Source organism: Copidosoma floridanum, unplaced genomic scaffold (assembly GCF_036245765.1).
Source record: "Copidosoma floridanum isolate Cflo_tuat_1 unplaced genomic scaffold, Cflo_Japanese_pri ptg000012l, whole genome shotgun sequence".
Classification (NCBI taxonomy): Eukaryota; Metazoa; Arthropoda; class Insecta; order Hymenoptera; family Encyrtidae; genus Copidosoma; species Copidosoma floridanum.
In genome coordinates, this window is record NW_028321889.1 from 1943666 (window position 1) to 1963843 (window position 20178).

Here is a 20178-nt window from a genome sequence, read left to right on the forward strand (position 1 = left end):
AAATGAAATAAAATCGATTCTACAAAATAGTTGCAACTCCCATGAGATTCACAGGTTACATTAATAAAAAAATTTAATTTTGTTTGATCCATCAAATCAAAAATAATGAACGCGTATTGTTTAGCTTAACCATGTAAACAAAAAAATAAAACAAAATACAACATAAGGTCTGACAAAATTTTTACGTGACAAAATAAAAGATAATCATCCAACATTTTTCGATGGTCTTGGGCTCAATAATCATAAAAAAATACGAAAAGATGAAACAAAACGACGAAACATGGCGCATCAGTTGGTACAAAAAATATAAAAAACAGGTAAACAGCATCGAAAATCAAATGAAATAAGATAAAAAAATTAAATTGAAGCATCGACCAAAGGCCGCATTGACTACACGAGTGGTGCTGGTGATGGGGGTGGCAGCAGCTGCTCCTGACCCTGTATTGGCAATAGGTGTAGTTGGTGGGGTTGTTGCTCGGGAAGGGGGCTCTGGAAGGGTTTGTTGGTAACCGCATCTATGCAAAAGATACGACAGGATTGATGCCTTCCTCTGATGTGCCTGTAAACGCTCGAAGTCCAGATGCTCTTGTATTTGCAGTACGGGCACACAAAACGCTTTCCCCAGCCGCAGGCGTATTTCGTGTGCTTCCAAAGGTCGCGCTTGTTGACGAACTCTTTCGAGCACATTGTGCAGAGGAAGCGCTGGTGGCTCTTCTTTAGGTAAACTTCCATTTTTTCGGACCCTTCGACCTTACGCGGAGCGATTACGGAAGCCATCAGTAGGTCCCACTTTTGAAGGTAGGTGAGGGACGTTTGCAGCTCGCTGTTCTCGAAGCCGCGGAAACCACTTTTGATGCTGCCGTTCGACAAGGAAACTGGAAAAATTCAATGCAAAACAAATGTGTTACGTGAGTTTCTAACTTTTTCTATTGATTATCAAGGTAAGGGTTTATTTTTACAATCACTGCAACGAACGAAAACTGTATGAATATGGGAGATTCAACATTTCGAAAAAGTGAGAATAAAAGAAATTAATGGATGATCGAAACGTGGACTTGTTTGGAAAAAAAAAAAAAAAAAAAAAACTGGAATACGAAAATGTAACACGTTTAGGGTCTTTACAGAATAGAATAATAAATTATACAACACTTTTTGTTAGATAAACGATCAGAATTTATTACATTATCGTAGAAACAACTTCATGCATTTGACTTTTAGTAAATAATTAAATCTCTTATTACACGACGGAAATATCAAACATTTTTGTAGGTAGATTAAATTCATAATTTGGTTAGTATAGAGTTAACACAAAATAATCAAATAATTTGTTGACACAGGGCTATATATGATTTATTATATCAATCCAAATAAGTTAATAAGTTACAGTTATATTGCTACAGTACAAAACTATAAATAATTTATTTTACTCATTTATTTTTTTTGTCACCGCTACACGTTACAAACATAAATTATTAAATACATCAACAAGGAATTACATGTAATTATTATTACAATTTTTTTTGTTCAAATTGACTTAAAGCATGACAACGTATCAAAGTCCAATAGTAATTGTTAACGATCTTTTTTTGTATAAAATATTTATATACACATCTGACCTCCATTTTGCAAATACTCATTAAAGCTAAATCAATATTTTGGATTTCCAAGCTGATGAAAAATAAAATTGCAAATAAATAATCATAAATAATTCCAGTTACTAGCTATAATATCTCAGTCAGTTGAGCATGGGTCTCCCAACTAATCTTGGTTTAGACCATCACATGATCATGCTTTCGATAAGGGTATTGATGCCTGCTAAGTGAACTAGAACAAAATGCCCCAAGAGATTATGCAACATCAGCACGAACAATACGAAGGAATCGAAGTAAAAAGCTCCCATCTGCCTACAATTCCTCAACACAACCATCAAAGCTCATTGTGCCCAACAATGTTTATCTAAAACCTCTAGCACCTTCATCATCGCCAGCCAAGTAATTTATCACGTCAACAATGATAAAAAATAGTAACAGCATCACCAAGTGTTTTTACAATCTCTTACTCCTCAACTTCTGTACGAAAATCACTTCCTTGAAGTACTGAGCATCCGGCTTCTTGTTCAACTGGACGCTCGGGGAGACCGGCTCTGTCGGCCTGCTGGCGACGCCCTTGCGTGGCCTGCCGCGTTTCCTGTGGACCACACCGTTGACCGGAACAATCGTCGGAAGGGTCAAGTCGCGTGGCTTGCGCGGCCTGCCGGGCTTCCTCTTGACATAAACCTCGAACTCCTCGAACTTACGAGGCTTCAGGAAGTGATAGTCCATCGTGCCGTTGCACGGCCCCGGGAACATTACGGGGTCGTTTTGGTTTTCGCCAGCCTCCTGTTTCGACAATATCGTGGCCACCGCGTTGGTCGGTCTGACCGGGGGCTCCTCGGTCTTTACGTCCAAAGCCACCTCTCCAAAGCTCCTCCTCATTTTCTTCGCTATGGCCAAGGGGTTTTCCAGGACTGCGCCCTGGGCGTGGTTCAGCTGCTCCATTTCGCGGAGGGATATGCTCTTGACGTCGAACACCCGGATAAAAGGGTTGGTGGGGCGTTGGGGCTCCGGGTCGCTCGGGTAGTTTGGCTCCTCCTTTATGGTGAAGGTCGCCAGCGATTCTGCAACAGACAAGGATGCGAGTCAGCGTTGTTGTTCTCTCGTGGTCGATCTTTAGCTTCCGACGATCTATATGTTTCGGCGCGATGAGACGAAAGAGAGAGAGAGAGAGAGAGAGAGAGAGAATACATGTGAAAGTTGATGAGGTTTTGGTATACTAGATACAAGGGTTCGAGCGGTTATTTTTTAATGGAGTCGACTGATGCGTGGTCCACTCGTATGGAGGACAAGTGTGGTTTACTTATGATGAATATATGTTGATGACAATCAGAGATTACATGGACGAGTCGAAGGGAACATTCGACACAAGTGATAAAAAATAGTTAGCAATGTTAACTAGTGATTGTCCGGGCTGGTGACGTAATGGGCCGTTATCGTTTGCGTGTTTGCAAACACCATATTTTTCTTCCACCATAACCTTGACAGGGTGTAACCGGTGCAGTTGCTGGTCCCCCAACAATGATTGACACTACGTGTATTTTTAAATAGAGTCCGTGTGCAAAGGCAATATAAAAATAGCACAGAGTGTGGACAATCACGGTCGGGGGATGCCGGCAATTGTGACTGGCTTGGGCGTTTTTCTTGAGCTTCCGGCTTTGGTTCTCCATTTGGAAGTCGAAACTCACGAAGAGGAACAGGCCGGCTCGTAGTTCTCGTCACTATTGTGATGACGTCCTCGATATCTCTTCCATGTGGTCCCGGCCGTTTACGTATTTCAATCAGTTTTACCAGTCTGACAACATAAGTTAACGAGTGATGTCGTTAGTTGGAGAAGTAAGGGTTTTTTTTATTTTTAGATTCTCTTCGAGACAATCGTGCAAATGTGCATTGTTTTTCGGTTGACTGGATGGTTAAGCTGCATCATTGAACAAATTTTTTTTTTTTTTTTTTCAGTAAGTTGAGATTCACTGCAGTCCTGAAAATCACGGGCTTAAGTACATTTTGTGAAAAACTGAGGACATACATTGTCAGGAAACTGTGATTCTTGTTTAACCCTGAAAATAGAGGAGCAAAGGAAGTTGGTCGTTTCAAATAATAATAAAGTTTAGATTGTTAATACATTGTAGCAAATTCATCAAAATCAACACTGAAATCGTTTCATTAACTTGTTTATTAAAGTATTTTACAACCCTGGAAGAAAAGTCATTTTCATTTCTCATGTACATGTCATCAGTTGAATTATATTTTTGAAACAGGAATTTTAATCATGTTGATTATAAGCATAACTCGAAAATTGCGTACCATAAATACTTTCGTAATTAGGAAAAATATACGTAGAAAATACAACGTTTTTTATGTATCTCCTCGCTGCAAATCAAATAATTTTTCATGCAATATTAAATTCAATCCAACAAAAAACAAAGTAAAAAAAAAAAAATATGTATTACGACAGCGCATTTTTCCATACAATTTAAACACGATAAAAAAATAGATCCTTCAGTGAAAACTAGTTTCGGAAGCATAACAAACCAAGTATTATCGAGTAGTGTTCCAAATGACTAGGAACGTTAAACGTACACATCTGGACAAGGGAGAAAAAAAAAAAAAGAAAAAAAAAAAACATTTCAAAAAAACTAATCTCGCTTATTCGATATTGAAATGTACTACCCTGTCTTTGTAAATGAAACACAAAAAATATAATTTTTCAACGATCGCTTCAAGGAACGGCGTGACTCAACCATCATACGTATAAGTAAAGGAAAAAAGAGGAAAGAAAAAAAGAAATGATAAATAAACAAAAGAAAAATCTTAAAAATCGCTGAGAGCCGCGTGCTTCAAGCTGTGCTTGTACATGTCCGAGTTTTTGGTCGTGCTGTACTCGCACCAGACGCACGCGAGTCTTTGGCCGCACGTGCGCTCGTGGGTCCTCCGTCCAGCATCCGAGGAAAAGAAACTCGGACACCTGCAACAGTAGTACGCCTCCTCTCTGCCGGTCTGCTCTCTCAAGCGGCTCCGGCACTTTCTCAGCCTGTCCAGAAACCTCGGGCAGTACTTGACCCTCGCCTTGCCAAACACGACCGAGCTCGGGTGCTCCTCGCTTATGTGAGCCAACAAATCGCCGTCCGCCTGCCTCAGCGCCACGTAACTGCAGTGTGGGCAGGCAAAGTGGTACATCTTGAAGCACTTCTTCGCGCTCTTGTCCAGAATCGATTTCCCGAGTAGCTGGTCGCAGATGCACCCCTCGATCTGGCTCCTCGCAATGTTTTTCTTCTCGACCTTGAACTTCACTGTGGACTTGTCGGCGCTGCTGAAGATGTTTTTGCGGACATCGGGCTCGGTCTTGACGGGTTTGCTCGGCATGGATTTTTTCTTGTTCAACCAGTTGAGCAGCAAACCGTTGTCCCGCTCCAGCACGACGCCGCATTGCTTTAAGGGGTAGGCGAGCGGGTTGATGCACTTCATGTCGACCACGTCGTCGAGGCTCAAGGGATCCCTTTCGAATTCCTCGATGACTCCGTACGTGCGAACTTGGTTGATTTTTATCTCGCTTTTGCCGCGACGCCAAGGGTCGAGTGACTTGCGCAGCCGGTTAGCCAAGTCCCTGTCGACCTTTGCGTCCTTTAGTGCTTCGCTCTTCATCCGACGACTTCTCAAGGTCATGCGAGAGTCTGGAACATAAAGAGGACGAGCGGTGTTTTTATGGGTGAAAAGAAGAAGGGGGTTTGCGTTCAAACGCGAGGACAATCGAATTCGTTTGTCATGTTAGTTGGGCAGTGTGTGGAGAAACGAGTGGTTAGAACTGAGAATTTGATGGGTGATCCGAGAATGATGAGATGTGAGGTTGTTCAAGGTTTTTTTTTTTTTTTTTTTTTTTTTATTGACTGATGGGCAGGGTTATTAAAACGGATGCGAAAAAATTGTAATCAAAAACAGAGTACATTTTTACATAAATATAATGAGTGATGAGTTCATGCATTTTTCTGACCCTCGTACCTCTACTACTTATGGTTCAACATACATTTTTTGATACACCTTTAAGGTGTACGACGAACTTTTTGTTACTTTTCATGGAAACATTCCGTGGAAACATTCCGTGGAAATTCTTAAACATGGTTTTAACTAAAATAAATTGAACAAAAAAAAAAAAAATTTTAATAACGATAATTTGGTAATTGTTTGTTTGGAAATTTACATCAAATAAAATATTGTTATAAAAATCTTGGAAAGAATCAAAGTGCTTGATCAATTGATAAGTGCAGTTGATCAAACACTGGTGTATTTGTTTTCAAAAATTAAATTACATTGCAACAATCAGTCTTTTTGAGCACGATAACCAAAAAATGGCAAAAATGTCTCTGTATGGTCTAGAAACAGTCAATGTTAACTCTCAAAGTTATGATATATACATATACTATTTGCTTTTACAATATTTTACTCTACTACTGAAAATCATTCCAACCTTACAACTAACATAGCATCAGCTTTCGAACCATGTAACAGTTGAAGGTTTTTTCCTAGGACAAGAGAATTAAAGTCATAAAATTGTTAGATTGGAAATATTATATTATGACACAACTTCAGATAATTTGAGCTCATACTGCTAAGATCTAGATTTTTGTTACTCATACATGAAAAATCCTACGCAGTAATGACTCCGTAAACATTAAATAAATAATAAGCACATAAAAATACAAAATATCATTTTCTTTTATGAACCTTTACGATCTTAATAAACTAGAAACTTTGCACTCTGTTGAGTATGCGCATAATGTATCTATACATGTATATTTTTTATTTTTTTCGTTTGAAATAAAATACATTATTCTAGTTGTATTCAACTCTTGAGTAGTAAAAAAAAAAGAAAAAAAGAAAAAAAAAAAAAAAAAAAAAGGATTCCTCTAGCGGCGACCGTCCACTTGTTTGTTGAGATTACAGTAAACCTTGCAGCAAGGGTGCATTTTTCTTATGTGCTTGTAGAGACTGAAGGGATACTTGCTCGGCAGATTACAGTACGGGCACGCGAAACGAGGCGGCTGGTTGCAATCGTATTTAATGTGCTGGACGACGCTGCCGCGAGTCGAGAAGCTTTTCGGGCACTGGGGGCATTGAAAAAGGCCGGGCTTCACCTCGATTATTTCGGCGGTGAGGCGCTCCTCGCTCGGGCCGCTTCGCCGCTTCGTTGGGTTGAAGACGTGCGGTTCCCATATTACTGCTAAGGAGAGACAAAGAAACGAGTTTTTCTTGTACATACTTTGTACTTGCATATACGTTTGTGTGTGTGCGCGCGCGCGTGTGTGCGTGTTCTAGTGATAATCGAGAGATCAATGAGGATCTCGTCTTTGAAGGGACGCCAGCTATGGTGCTGTGGAAGAAAGGTCGCAAATTACTTTTATATTTGCTAAACCAATAAGATACGATTTAAGGTGATTCTACAGAAAATAGAAATTTCTTCGATCGCTCCCGAATTTTCAATACATTGGAAAAATATTGACAACCTTATACAATTTTTCAATTTTTCAATATTGATGTTTTAAACCCACATCGGCATTCAAGTGGTGGCATTCTTAAAAAAAACATTAAAAAAATTAAATTACGTACATGATTATTATTCTTTATTTACAGCACTTAACAAGATGTTTTGAATAGCTATATTAATTTTTAAAATATTTTTAAAATGATTTAATTTTGGTGCTAAAGTAACTGTAGAACCAACTTAATGACATGAGATGAAGACAACTTGAATGAGGTAAGCACGCAGCGGTCAAATTCGGTAAAGTAAATAAGCCGATTACATTACATGCTAAAAACAAATTTGAAAAGCACAGCACAGAGTGTAACAATATATTCTACTTTTTTTATGTGTTGGGTGAGCGACTATGTTGTATAAATTGTGTTGTCTGTGTTTTATGTTCATCGTAAGTATGTATGATATACGTAATGTATTTATAATAAAAAAATTGATAGTATCCTACTTCTCAAAATTGATATTCATTTTTTATAATTAAAAACTTAATTTTTTTCTCAACTAAAAACATATCAACTTCTGTGTAGCGAAAGCTTCGCATCGCTCTAAAAAATAAAGTGTTTTTGATCTGTAAAAAAACTGGAAAATATTATTCGGTGTAAGAAATAAAAATACATTCTTAAAAAAAAGGTCGGTAGGCACGCATGTTAGCGTATAGTTGAGACAAATCGTATCTTAGAATCCAACTGATTTTTATAGTTTGAAGCTGAAAAATTTGGTTTTTTATGCATTTTAACCCACACTCGTAAATCCCTGAAAATTCCACAACTGTTACGTCATTATTTCGCCCAGATTTTTATGTGAAATTGATAAATCATACGATGTTTCATTTTATTTATGTTGTATTATTTAACTACAACTCATATTTTAATAATTATAACAACAAAATCAAGTGATTAAGAGTATTAATTTATATGAAAAGAGTGATTTTCAATTAATTCTGCAAAATCTGGTTTTGGGAGCATAAATAAAAAATCATTTTATTTTACAGCAATATTTTAAATGCACTACCAATTACCTGGTTTTTTACGAGCTGTTGAAAATATATAGTATGTAAAAATCGAGGTCTTTGATACTTGTCAAAAAAATGTAAAAATAGTATTGAAATTAGTGAATTTCGTTAATTTATTTTGAGTATTTTTTATTAATAAAGTACATATAAAATAATTTTATGAAAAATTAACAAAATGATTAAGTTTCTGAAACACGTTTAATTATTCTAAACTTACAGTTTGTTTATTTTGATGAGTACTGATTCATTTTAACATGACAAATATCTAAATGTAAGAAACATGCAATTGTGAGAATCTAGTTTGCATGAATTTATTTCAGTTATTGAAATAATCAAAGAATTTCATGCTCTGGCTCTTTTTTTCACAATATGGCATTGAGGTCCACCATTTGAGGTTGATTAAAAATATTAAACTTTAGCATGAATATTTATATTTTGTTAAACATTATAAAATAATATCAATGTTGTCTGTGTTGCAATAAACGCCCAAATCATGATCTGCGCCTTCGCACTGCGCCATGCACTGGCTCCAAAGTTTTTCTTTTCTGAGTTTTCTTAGCCTTAAAAAAAAAATTAAATCACAATTTTTTTTACCAATCAACGTTATTAAAAATTTATTTACAAATAAATTTTAATAATAACACAAATACATTATTAAAAAATCCAACTCCATGAGTTAATATATACTTGACATGCATCAGAGAGAAATAAAAAATAATTGTTTTGACATAATTTACTAAAAATCATTACAGAACATTTACTCACATCTAGTTTCTTATCCTGTGATTCTGGGATATCAGCGTAATCAAGCTTTTGATGCTTCTGGAATATAATTTTTTTTTTATAACATACCCGTTGAATCAAATTTAATACCTGCGTATAAATAATCTAAATTGGAACAATTTTAATTAAGGTTACTATTGTCTTAATAAAGTATGCAAGTAAATTACATTATATGCATACTAAAATTTAGGTATTCATCGGTTTTGTTTATTGTATCTTTGTGTGTATTTATTAGACTTTTTAACTTGAAATTTGATTGTATGAAGTGACAATTACTTTTTAGACAACTGAATTTCATTCGTAAAATGTCTTAATTATTGTCTTTCAAATCGAGATTTTTTTAAAGACACACTATCTAAACATTTTTAATTAAACTTAGCATGGTATCAGTGGCAAAGTATGATACTTGAAGCAGAAGCAACCGTAGTTTTAAGCATAAATTCAAGAGTTTTAATCCAAAGTTTGAGATTATATTTCAAACCTGAATTTAAGAAACAGAATTGAATTTGTGGATCTCAATTGATTAATCGTTTGCAAAAAAAAAAGAAAAAAAAGAAAAAAAAAATAGTCCCAACTTGGAAAATTTTCACGCAAGTGACATTACAAAAAATGATTAAACCGCTCACGTTGCTATGTTGTGATTTCGATGGCGGCTCGCACTGCGCCTTTAGATATCCAAGCTGCTTCTCTTGCGTGTGTGAAATTCTCAGTGCCTGGTTCAGCTTGCCTATGTCCATTAGATTTTGTCGCTTCGTTATCTTCGCTTCTCTATCATCTGGTACTCTGACCAACTCCGTAGGCTGGTCAAAACAGGCATTATTTAGCTCGGTCATTGCGTTCTGCAACGTGAGGGAAGAGGTTTCTGGGTTGGCGAGGGTTTTCAACGTCACTGGCGTTTTTTTCTTATCCAACATTCGTACAAGTCGATCGACAAAAGCTTGCTGGTCGAGGGGAATGACACCGAGAAACTTGTTAATTCTGGCGCTGTACAAGAGCAACAAAGCCTTGATGTTGCGAAATGCGGTGGGAGCAAAGCGAATGACGCCCGCGTAATTTTTGGACATTTCTCTTATCAGTGAGGCCTGAGCATCGCATGCGATCGGATGAAAGACGACGACCTTGGAATTTTTAAAAACATCCGTTCCCATGATACCGATAGAATCTTTGAGCTCTAAGCGCATTGAGAGCTTTGAGGGCCACATTTTTGCTTTCCTATCGAATGAACAATCATCAGTTTTATTTTTCATGCCACCTTAGCATAAAACCTTCTTCATTTCAAAGCACGATAAAAACGAGAAACTTACATCCTTAGTGCACTATCTTTGTGTGCAGCTGATATCTGACAGGACACTTGCCAGATTTGTTTCTGGACATCGGTAGCTTTTGCTACATCTTCCCACTCGAGCTTACCGTTCCAAATGACATTAAAACTGTTTGGCTGTTGGTCACGTGCCATCTCAGCCGAAGTCTCTTCTACGGATGACACTTGAGAGGCAATGGCAGTTTGGAAAACTTGAGACGCCGCTGATTGATTGATGTCGAATACATAGGGCTGTTGAATATTTTTATGTGACGCAGAGACCTGAGAGCATGCATCGATTTTTTTATTTCGCTCTTTCGTAGCCTGTTCCTGAGGTTCGTAAATCAACACGACTTCCATATCATCTGTGGATATTAAAAAAATAAAATAAAAAAACTTTTTTTATTTGTTTTTATGTCGATACTTTGTATTAAATAAAGTTGTCTTCGTTAAAAATGACATGCGAAATTTTGTAGAGTGAGGTGTTATAGATATAAAGAATGCCGTGGAAAATTTTGGATGAGTGACTATACGGAAGTTACACTTCAAAAAACGTGTGATCAAATATATGCGGCTATCAAACGAATTGCACGTCGAATTTAATGACGTATCCTTTTCAATTTTATCTTTATCTGAGATTTTCGAGAGTCAAAAATGTGAAGTTGAACTTCGTTTAGCGCATTCTTGTATTTTCGTCTCCGTAGAGAAATAAAGGGAAAATTAGTAACCCAAAAAAATAAAAATTAGAATTAAAATTTTTATCATACATCGCTTTGTTTTTCTTTCTACGGTAGTTTTAAAAATCTGCTTTCTATGAATTTCTAAAAATTTGTTTTATGAAAATGCTAAATCGAAAACAAGTAATAATAAGAGATATTAAATAACACAAAGGTTAGGTGTTGTGTGCACATAATTCGCAGAAGTACAAAACAATGTCTTTAATGTATAGATTGCATAACCATATTTATTACATGATTACATTGACTAGCAACATGATAAAAAAATCACTTAAAACAATTTTCTTGTAACATATTAGCATTGTCTTCATTCAACATCACATACATTCAAATTTTGCTTTGGCAAAAAATGTTACTACCATAATAGTTGGAAATAATTATACAAAAACTCTGCAATATTTTCGACCTTCATAAAAATTTTAACAGAGTAAAGTATAACAAAAAAAAATTGTTAAAAGTAAAAAGTTTTCAGCAGTCAGTCAACTGCAATACAGTTGTCCTTACGTATTACAAATTTAGGTAAGAATTTTATATGAAATCCTTAAAGTACATCGTTATATTGATATAATGAATTAAAAATGTCCTTAAAAAGGAAACAGCGTCACAAAAGTACAATTAACAATTTGAACGCTAACTTGTCAACGTATAAAACTTCATATGATAAAAAAAAAAAAAACATTTACTAATAATTCTATTAAAAGTTAAAAAAGTAAGCTTCAATTCAAGCTAAATAATAACATCATACATACCTTTATTAGAAGAAAAGTGCGTTACAAGAGGCCAGAAAAAAAGTTTACGCAAATAAGGCGTACCTACAGTACTTACAAAATGTGATAAATATATGCCAGTGTTCACATACCATTAATAATGATTTAATTTAGTTCTCTGTTTAAGAACAAGTAAAAAAAAAAAAAAATGTTATTGTTGAAATTAAGAAAAAATAATATTGCGTTTCATAAGAATATAAATTTTCTGGAGAAGAGATAATTAAAGTATTACAGCTTTGAAATATATGAATTTATTTGTTTAATTTCCAGAATAACGGAGCATTAAATATTAGTTCCAGTCTACGTAATTTTTAATTTTATAACTCATCCCATTACACGATAATTTTAGATAAAGAATAAATTTAGATAATTTATTGTACTTTAAATACATTTTTTTTAAGTAGGCACTTATTTACAATAAAATTTTTTTTTTTATCAAAAATTAGGAGTTTTGAGCTGTATAATAACTGTTGATCCTATTTAAAAAAAAAAAAAAAAAACTCAAAATTATATCTTGAATTTTGCTAAAAAAGGTTTTTTCTTAAAATATTTTAACGTATACATAATGACGTTTTTTTATAGCTTTAAGAGATGACTTCAGTTAAACGTATATTGCAAAGGATAATGAAATCAACATCAATCAATAATCACTGTCGTGTATTCTGTTCCTTCTTGACCAACTCGGGAGCCAATGTCTTCTGAACATTCTGAGCCTTTAAAAATATACATCACATCAGAACTATGTACCCAGTAACAATTCTATTATATTCAATATAATTTCAGAAGTTATTTTAGAGAAAAACACGTATTAAAAAATCAACATTCTTAAACAATGCTACTTTAACACACACAAGGAAGTAATGAAAATTTGTTTTAAACCAATAAATCACGAAAGCACGTGCATACCCACCTCTGTCGGTTCTACCTCCATTTCCGAATCTTGAACTTGATGAAGATTTAGCTGCAACTAGAATAAAAAATAGTTTTATACTTATTGTCCAACTCAAATTAAACATTACAATGAAATACCATGAGCCGCTCACATTGTCAACCTGTTCCACTTGGCCGTTGTCCACGGTGCTCTTTCTAACGTGGGCACTTCCAGTTGGGTTCACAGGTGGCTCAAGGCGAGAATTCTTCAGTATGATCATAGCGTCCCGTAAAGAAATTCGACTCGGGGCCAACACTCCTGGCGGCACATTGGGACTCGCGACACCCGCCGACTTTGGGACCACCGAGGAACCTTGGTGGCCCGTGGGTGCCTGTGTACTCTTCTGCTTCATGAACTTGATGAACCCAGCGAGGAAGGAGCTCTGATCGTTGGGAATGAAACCGAGAAACTGTTGTTTCTTGGTCATGTACAACAGCAAAAGGACTTTGCAGTCACCCTCGGTTTTTTCGATCAATTGAATGTAACCTGCATAACCTTTCGACATGACACTCATCAGTGACTTGAGAGCGTCGTTTGCCGATAGGTGGAACATGACCGACTTTGAGTTCACGAAGTGTTCCAGTCCACTGATGCGCATGTATTCGTTTTGAAAGAGACGCATGACGAGGGTCTTGGACCACGACCTTGCTTCCCTATCGAATCGGTTATCAATGATTTGCGCCATTTCAAAGTCAAACATGTATTACCTCAAATTTTTTGGATAAACTTACTCTATGAGTTCAGCGTCTTTCTGAGCCACGGACATACAGCAGGGTACTCGACAGATTTGTTTTTCGGTATCAGTCGCGCCTTTGCTTTTGCTCATCCACTCGAGAGTACCCTTCCAAATGGCAATGCGATTTGCCTTCGGTGTCACAGATCGTGGCAATGTGGCCTGACCAGAGGCTGTCGCGAACTGTGTGGATGATGCCTGAGAAATAGCGGCAGTTGGAATTACTTTGGGCGCCGTTGACCGACCGACGTTGGACTGTTTTTGGTTGGCTGCCTTTTTGTTCTGTTTCAAATTCTCCATTTTCTGAGATTCATAAATCATTATGATATCTGGTGCATCTGTTGGTGTAAAGAGGTTTAGTTCAAATATTTCTTTTATTTCTTGTTTTTTTTTTTTTTTTTTTTTTTTTTTTTTTTTTTGTTAAAAACTAAAGTTGTTTCTATTATAAGATAGCATGCAATTTTAAAACACCACGTAGGGATGAACGTGACGAATGCCTTGAAAAATTTGGATCTTTGGAAATCTCGGAAGAAACACAACTTTGGATGATCTGTAGCTGGATCCATAAATTTGTTTTGATGAAAACGATGATTATATGTATGCATCTACTATTTTAGAAAAACTCAATAAGGTACTCAAATGTTGGTTAATAATTATTTTTTTAATTAGATCTAGTGACATATTCTGAACACGTTTTTATTCTGTCAATCGACTAAAATTAGCCACCCCACCAGATACTAATTTTTTCATATTTTCAATACCATAGTAGACTCGATTGACCCCTCGAAGATTTTTACATCTTTCTTCTTCCTTTTTATTTTTAAGCGAAAAAAAAAGCCAGACAATACATACATCATAATGGTATTCCAATAAAATTATGTATTAATTAAAACATTCAGGTATTTAAATACTTCAGTAACACATTATACAGATATGAAAATAGTTTTTTCTTTAATTTTTAAATTTTCAGGTAAAAATGTTCAAATCATTGGGAATGTCGTTATGAAGGATACGATGAAAACTTAATGAAGACATGAAAGTAGGTTTCTATATTAATAATAAAAAGTTTTTTTTTTATTGTTCGTGAATCAAGAACAATACTAAACTAATAAAAATTCTTTGAGAACAATAAAAAAACCCTTTTTGTAGAAAAATGATATAAACATTAATAAAAGTATTTTATCCAAAAACATCAACCATTTATTACACCAAACTTTCAACGAAATTGGTAAAAAAAACTCAATTTTTTACGGTTACAAAGCTTTTTTTTTACGAGTAATAAAAAGGCTTTTCAGGATGAAAAAAAGTAAGAAAAACATGTAAATAGTTTTCCATTATGTTTTAATCATTTATTCGAAATAATGTATCAGAAAAAAGTACGTACAGTAGGAATGTAATATTTTTGTAATAATCATTATTGAGTATCCAAGATTAATATTTTTCATTCGCACAATTAAACATACACCTTTACTTTTGGATAAGAAAAAATGCAATTGTTAAAAGTTAGATCGATCGGGTGTTATTTATGTAATTAATACTGATATTATTTATCTTATACTAAAAATAATATTTCAACTGTAAACGTAAATATGACATTCATCATGTTTACACTTTTGACGTTTCATCGTACTTAGCTGACCTCATTAGAAAAGTATAGTACGTCACTGGGAGGAATAAGCAACTTCTCTGTACTGGATATAATCCGGCACCTGATCTAAATTAATTTTTGATAGAAAGTGAAGTTGGACTTTGAGTCTGGGTCAAGTGTAAGTTTTTTTTTTTTTTTTTACCTCCTTGGAAAATACAACATAGTTTTATATTCGAAGCACAAACTAACGTTTATGTTGTATTATAAATAAAATCCAAAATTTTACAGCAATGAATCGAAAAATGTACTCTCAATAAACAATAATATTTCGAAATTGTACGCGGCGTGTAATAAGCAATGTATGGAATATATTTATGTTTAAACCGCAAATTTTTATTCTTGGCTACTGCATACTACCAGAGGTTCTTGATGCAACTTATTTGCTAATCTTTTTTTTTTATCCTCAATGATTTCTCGAAATCGATCAACGATCGCAATTTCATCTTTTGGAATCAAGCAATGTAACGTTTGTGTTTATAAAATACAAAAAAAACTTAATATTAACTACTTAAATTTTTCAGTTATCTGAGATCATCGCGTGCCTGCACGTGAAATTAAACAGGCTTGAATGTTTCACTCATAAGATTATTTGTCTGAGATTTCAGTCTTAACAGTTTCAAAAATTATGTTGGCTTTGCCTGAATCTTTTGGAATCAAACCATAAAACATTTTTCTTTCCTCGCCAGATAAAAGTAAAAGAAAATTAACATTACTGGTGGCACTTGTTGCGGAAACAAAGCCAATATGATTGTTTGTCATTAAACTTTTCAATGATTCGAGACCATCACGTGACTTCAGATGTAATATAACAATCTCGAATGTTTTACTCATGAGATTTTTCGCCTGATCTTTTAAAACGTGCTGTGGTATCAATTTTAGATTTTTCAAAAATAGTTTTGGTTTTACAATCATACTAAGCTTCTCCGGCCAAGATTCTGCTTTCCTGTTGAATTAATTATTTGTTACTTTTTATTTTAAAATATTCAGGATTTTTTCAATCTATACCCAAAAAAAATGAACTTACACCCCTAGTTGGCCACCTGTGAAATACGCAAATATTTTGCAAGCTGCTCGCCAAACTGGATTTTGGGTATCACTAACCAGATCTTTATAATTTACCCACTCGAGCGTACCATTCCAGATTAAAGTGGAATGTACCATTGGCATTGCAGGTTGCGGTGCAAGTGCAGACGAAGTGCCACTTTGTTTTTCACAGGTAATTTTAGTGGCTGAAGTGGTTGTTTGGGACGACAATTGAGAAGTTGTGGTCTGTGGAGGATTTCTCTGATCTACTGAGGCTTGAACCAGTGCACTAGTCATCACTTGAGGGACCATTTTTTCTGGGATGTCCTTACATTTTTCCTTTAAAACCTGCTGCGGCCGAGACTTGGGAGTCATCGTATTATTTTTTTTATCTGTAGATGAAAAAGCATTTCATTTAAATATTTTGATTATTTTTTGTGATATTAAAAACTTTTTAACGTTTTTTCAAAACTTTTGTTGTCTGAATTTTAGCTTACCTTTTTTCAACACTGTTGATTGTAGTCTGCTGCACTCGTAGTATGTGTGGGTCCACAAGTCTCTTTTCAATTCGTATGATTTACCACATGTCTCACAGGCAAATATCTTTTTCGGTTCTCCCGATGCATTACCAGTACAACTTGGCTTGTCTTTAAAACTTGATGGTTTACTTTTTTGCTGGTAATCGTTAATTGAATCCTTTATTATAATTATTTCTGGTAAATCAAGTGGCTCCAATTTTAATGTCATTATACCTAGGAACACACAAGTTACAATGCGACATGAGATACACGTATAATATGCTTGATTTTGTAAATAAATATGTAGATAGTAGTGCTTATTATTGTTATTCAATCTAATCTCATTACCAATGTAATCTCATGTGACGAAAACTACTATTTCGTAGCCAATGCTACTATATACTATTAGGTAGTGTACTTCAATCGAAACTTTAGTAGAAATGCTATTCAAATCAAATATCAAGTTACTTTTGATTTGGCAAAATGTACGTATAATTTTAAACAACTCATTATTAGCCTTTATTAATGTCAGTTACATCATCTCAGGTTTTTTGTTTGGACCAATATACAATCGGATCACTATTTTCATCATTTAGTTAAATCAGATTTTATAAAAAATTTGAATAACAGTTGTACTAGAAACTCACAAACGATTTTTGTTTGTGTTGCCCTCGAAAAATTATTGGGATGAAGAAAATGTTTGAAACACGTACATCACTCATCCATTACATATTTACCATTTAATTAATATCATGTATAAGTACACACATACAATAAATATTTATTATGTTATAAGCTAATACATCGTTGACAACATAAGAAATAATTTTTTTTAATCATAAAACTTTATCATCGTAATTGTTTTCCCAGCATTCTTGATTTGGACTTGATTTTAGGAAATATTGCCATATTTGTCGATCAAAATTTCGAAACTCTTATCTTCCTTCTGTCATGTTTCGCAGCCGAGTGCGTCTTGACATTTGCTTTGTACTTGCTTTCGTAATTACAAGTGCTACATTTGTAAGTTTTTGCATATCCTGCAACATAAAATAAACAAAAGCAACATGCATAACGCAAGAATATGTAACACAAGACAGGAACTTGATTCGTACAAATCGAAACCAACGAAGATAAAGCGTATCAAAATTTAAGAATTAAGAGGAAGGTGGTGACATCACAAGTCCCCCCTTCCAAGTTTTTATGCGCTTTATCTTTGTCAGATATTTTTTGTTCTTTTATTTCGCAAAACTAGTATAAAAAAAAATATTAAAAGGATTTGTCCACAAAACATCATAATTAAATATCAGACAGCTTCAACAAGATAAAAATGTATGTAGTAATATTGATAAAAAGATTATTACAAGTTTAACTTTAAATAAAAAAAATGTTACTTTACAGCGATAAGGACAAGAACACAAAGTTTATGATGATAAATTATTTTTGCCAATTTATGTTGAGAATCTTCATTTTTGTTTCTTATCTGGTACATTATGAAACTTTACAATAAGAGTAATGGCAAAACAATAACCCCTATTAGTTTATCGGTAGACAAAATTAAAAAAAAAAAAAAAAATTTAATCTCACCTTTTTTGTGAACTATGCACAAATGTCTTGAAAAATTTGATCTACGGTTGCTTTTGTACTCGCAGTGTCTGCAGGCGAATTGAGTTTCTTTGTTGTACAAGTGCATTGCATGGCTTTCTACTTGAGGACCGCTGCACGATTCCCCATACATATCATAGTTGACTCTCTTTTCTGGCAGCCACGATGAATTTCTAATAAGGAGACCATCTAAACATTACGGACAACAGTACAGGTATACGTGAGTTTTGTTATCCATGTAACAGTACATTTTAAACACAACAGTCTGGGTTAATAAATCAAAAAAACGTTAAAAACACAACAAAGATTAACAACAATCTCTATCAGTATTACTATTACAAGGGCACAACCAGCGAGCTTTACCTTACTGTTGTCATACCCTTGAATCGAAGGTATTGTGGGATCAAAATGAATGGAAATCTATGATAATGCACGAAATTATATAATTCATTTTTTTTTTAGGAAAGAGTAATCTAATCACATCGTAATCACTTAGACATTCACTCTTACAACCCTTATGAGTCTGGTGAGGTACTACTACTCATACCTCGAGTTCCCTCAAATTAACGATGATGCCATTTTTATTATTATTATTATCATTGCATGATTTACAATGCAATCACAACACTAATCATAATAGTGCTTACATTTAATTGTATTCTGAAAACAATGAAATATATATGTCAGCCCATTTTTCGGTTATTCGCAAAACTAATTGTACTGAATAATTATTGCATGAATTTTCACGGCTTAATAAATTTTCTCTAAATCTTCCTTCCTCTGCACTTAAATAAAATAAATTTATTTTCAATCATTCACAATGCTCCGAAATTGATTGTTAGAAGAAGAAAAAAAAAGGCTAAGCTTGTTTGTACACATTTATTGGTATTAAAAAATACAAACTTTGTTGGCTTAAATTCGTATGTAAAATATAATATGCAGAATTAAATATATTATCACTACCTTTTTCAACAGAACAATAAGCTTCATTGTAACACAAACAAAACCAAGGATTTTCAGCACATTCTGTTCCATTTCTTCAAACAAAATGACATTTTTTGTTATTGCTTCTCATTATTTTACATCTTGTCCAAATAATCTTCGAAATGCAAAAGGATAATAAATAGTTGTTGTGTAATTTTACTCCAGGTCTCAGGAGGGAGGAATACGGCCTCGTAGAAGTATACGTGATTTAGGTAGCATAAAACGATTCAATAAAAAAATATTACAAAGGATAGAAACCCCCATTTGAGTGTGTATGAAAAATGTAGTAGATAAAATATATATATATATAATTGAAGAAAAAAAAATTAAGTATTGCAAACAACGTAGATGTCCTCATTTTTGTGGACGCGGCCAATGTGCCTGAAAACATTGGCCTTCCACTTTCCCTTGTACGAGCAATAAGGGCAGTGGAACCGAGGCGCGAGCTGGCACTCGTTTCGCAGGTGGCGCCTAAGCGTGTAATCCCAGGCAAAAAAGCTAGGACAGTTCGGACAGGCGTAGCGCCGATATATATTCCGCGAGCGCTTCTTGCGCGGCAGCTCTTGCCGTAGCAGCAGTTGCTCATCTCGTGGCTCCGCTTGGTCCGTATCTGCAAGGGAAAAATACATGGGCTGTAATTTACATGTGTAAGCGAGAGCGCGTGCTTATCACGATACAGGCGAATGAAAAGCCGACGGGGCAACAATGATGGAAGCACATTTAAATACGTTTAATGACGCGTCTACACCTTGCCGTGAACAATAAGTAGGTACACGTGCGAAGGGGCGTATGTATATACTTACGACTGCTACGTCATTTATTGTAAGGTGGGTGCATCCATACTGTTGGAATATAAATTTGAAATTTATTTAGTCTCGGGTGAAATTGAAGCCTTTATTCATCATTACTTACAAATGAAACTTCGATGATTCTACATTTGCTGTGATTTCATGAAAAATAATCTTCTTTCATTCGTGCGTCTAATATATAACGTAAAATAAAATACTGTGTTTCAATGTAA

The 20178-nt window shown here is 34.7% G+C and overlaps 2 protein-coding genes across 16 annotated transcripts in view; both read right to left on the bottom strand.

Annotated features, from left to right (window-relative positions):
- LOC106645527 (uncharacterized) overlaps positions 1–20178 on the bottom strand; it is a 207548-nt gene that overhangs the window by 157834 nt on the left and 29536 nt on the right. For 2 of the 15 annotated variants that reach the window (XM_089590540.1, XM_089590539.1), the window contains exons 7-10: positions 10219–10579; positions 9541–10126; positions 8897–8953; positions 8594–8691 (exon numbers count right to left, since the gene is read on the bottom strand). The exons of 11 other annotated variants lie outside the window; for them this stretch is intronic. In XM_089590540.1, the coding sequence (XP_089446666.1) occupies positions 8623–8691; positions 8897–8953; positions 9541–10126; positions 10219–10579 (1073 nt within the window). In that variant the 3' untranslated portion in view covers positions 8594–8622. Of the gene's footprint in view, positions 1–4228; positions 5264–8593; positions 8692–8896; positions 8954–9540; positions 10127–10218; positions 10580–12210; positions 12432–12628; positions 12686–12761; positions 13303–13380; positions 13721–20178 lie in introns of those variants that run through there. 2 more of the 15 variants (XM_089590541.1, XM_014351662.2) reach the window with 2 other exon arrangements.
- LOC149375083 (uncharacterized) lies at positions 15616–17366 on the bottom strand. The gene is made up of 4 exons (XM_089590422.1): positions 17344–17366; positions 16551–16805; positions 16055–16445; positions 15616–15973 (listed from the first exon to the last, which is right to left on the bottom strand). The coding sequence occupies exons 2-4, from the start codon at positions 16798–16800 to the stop codon at positions 15616–15618; spliced, it is 999 nt and encodes a 332-aa protein (XP_089446548.1). The 5' UTR covers positions 16801–16805; positions 17344–17366.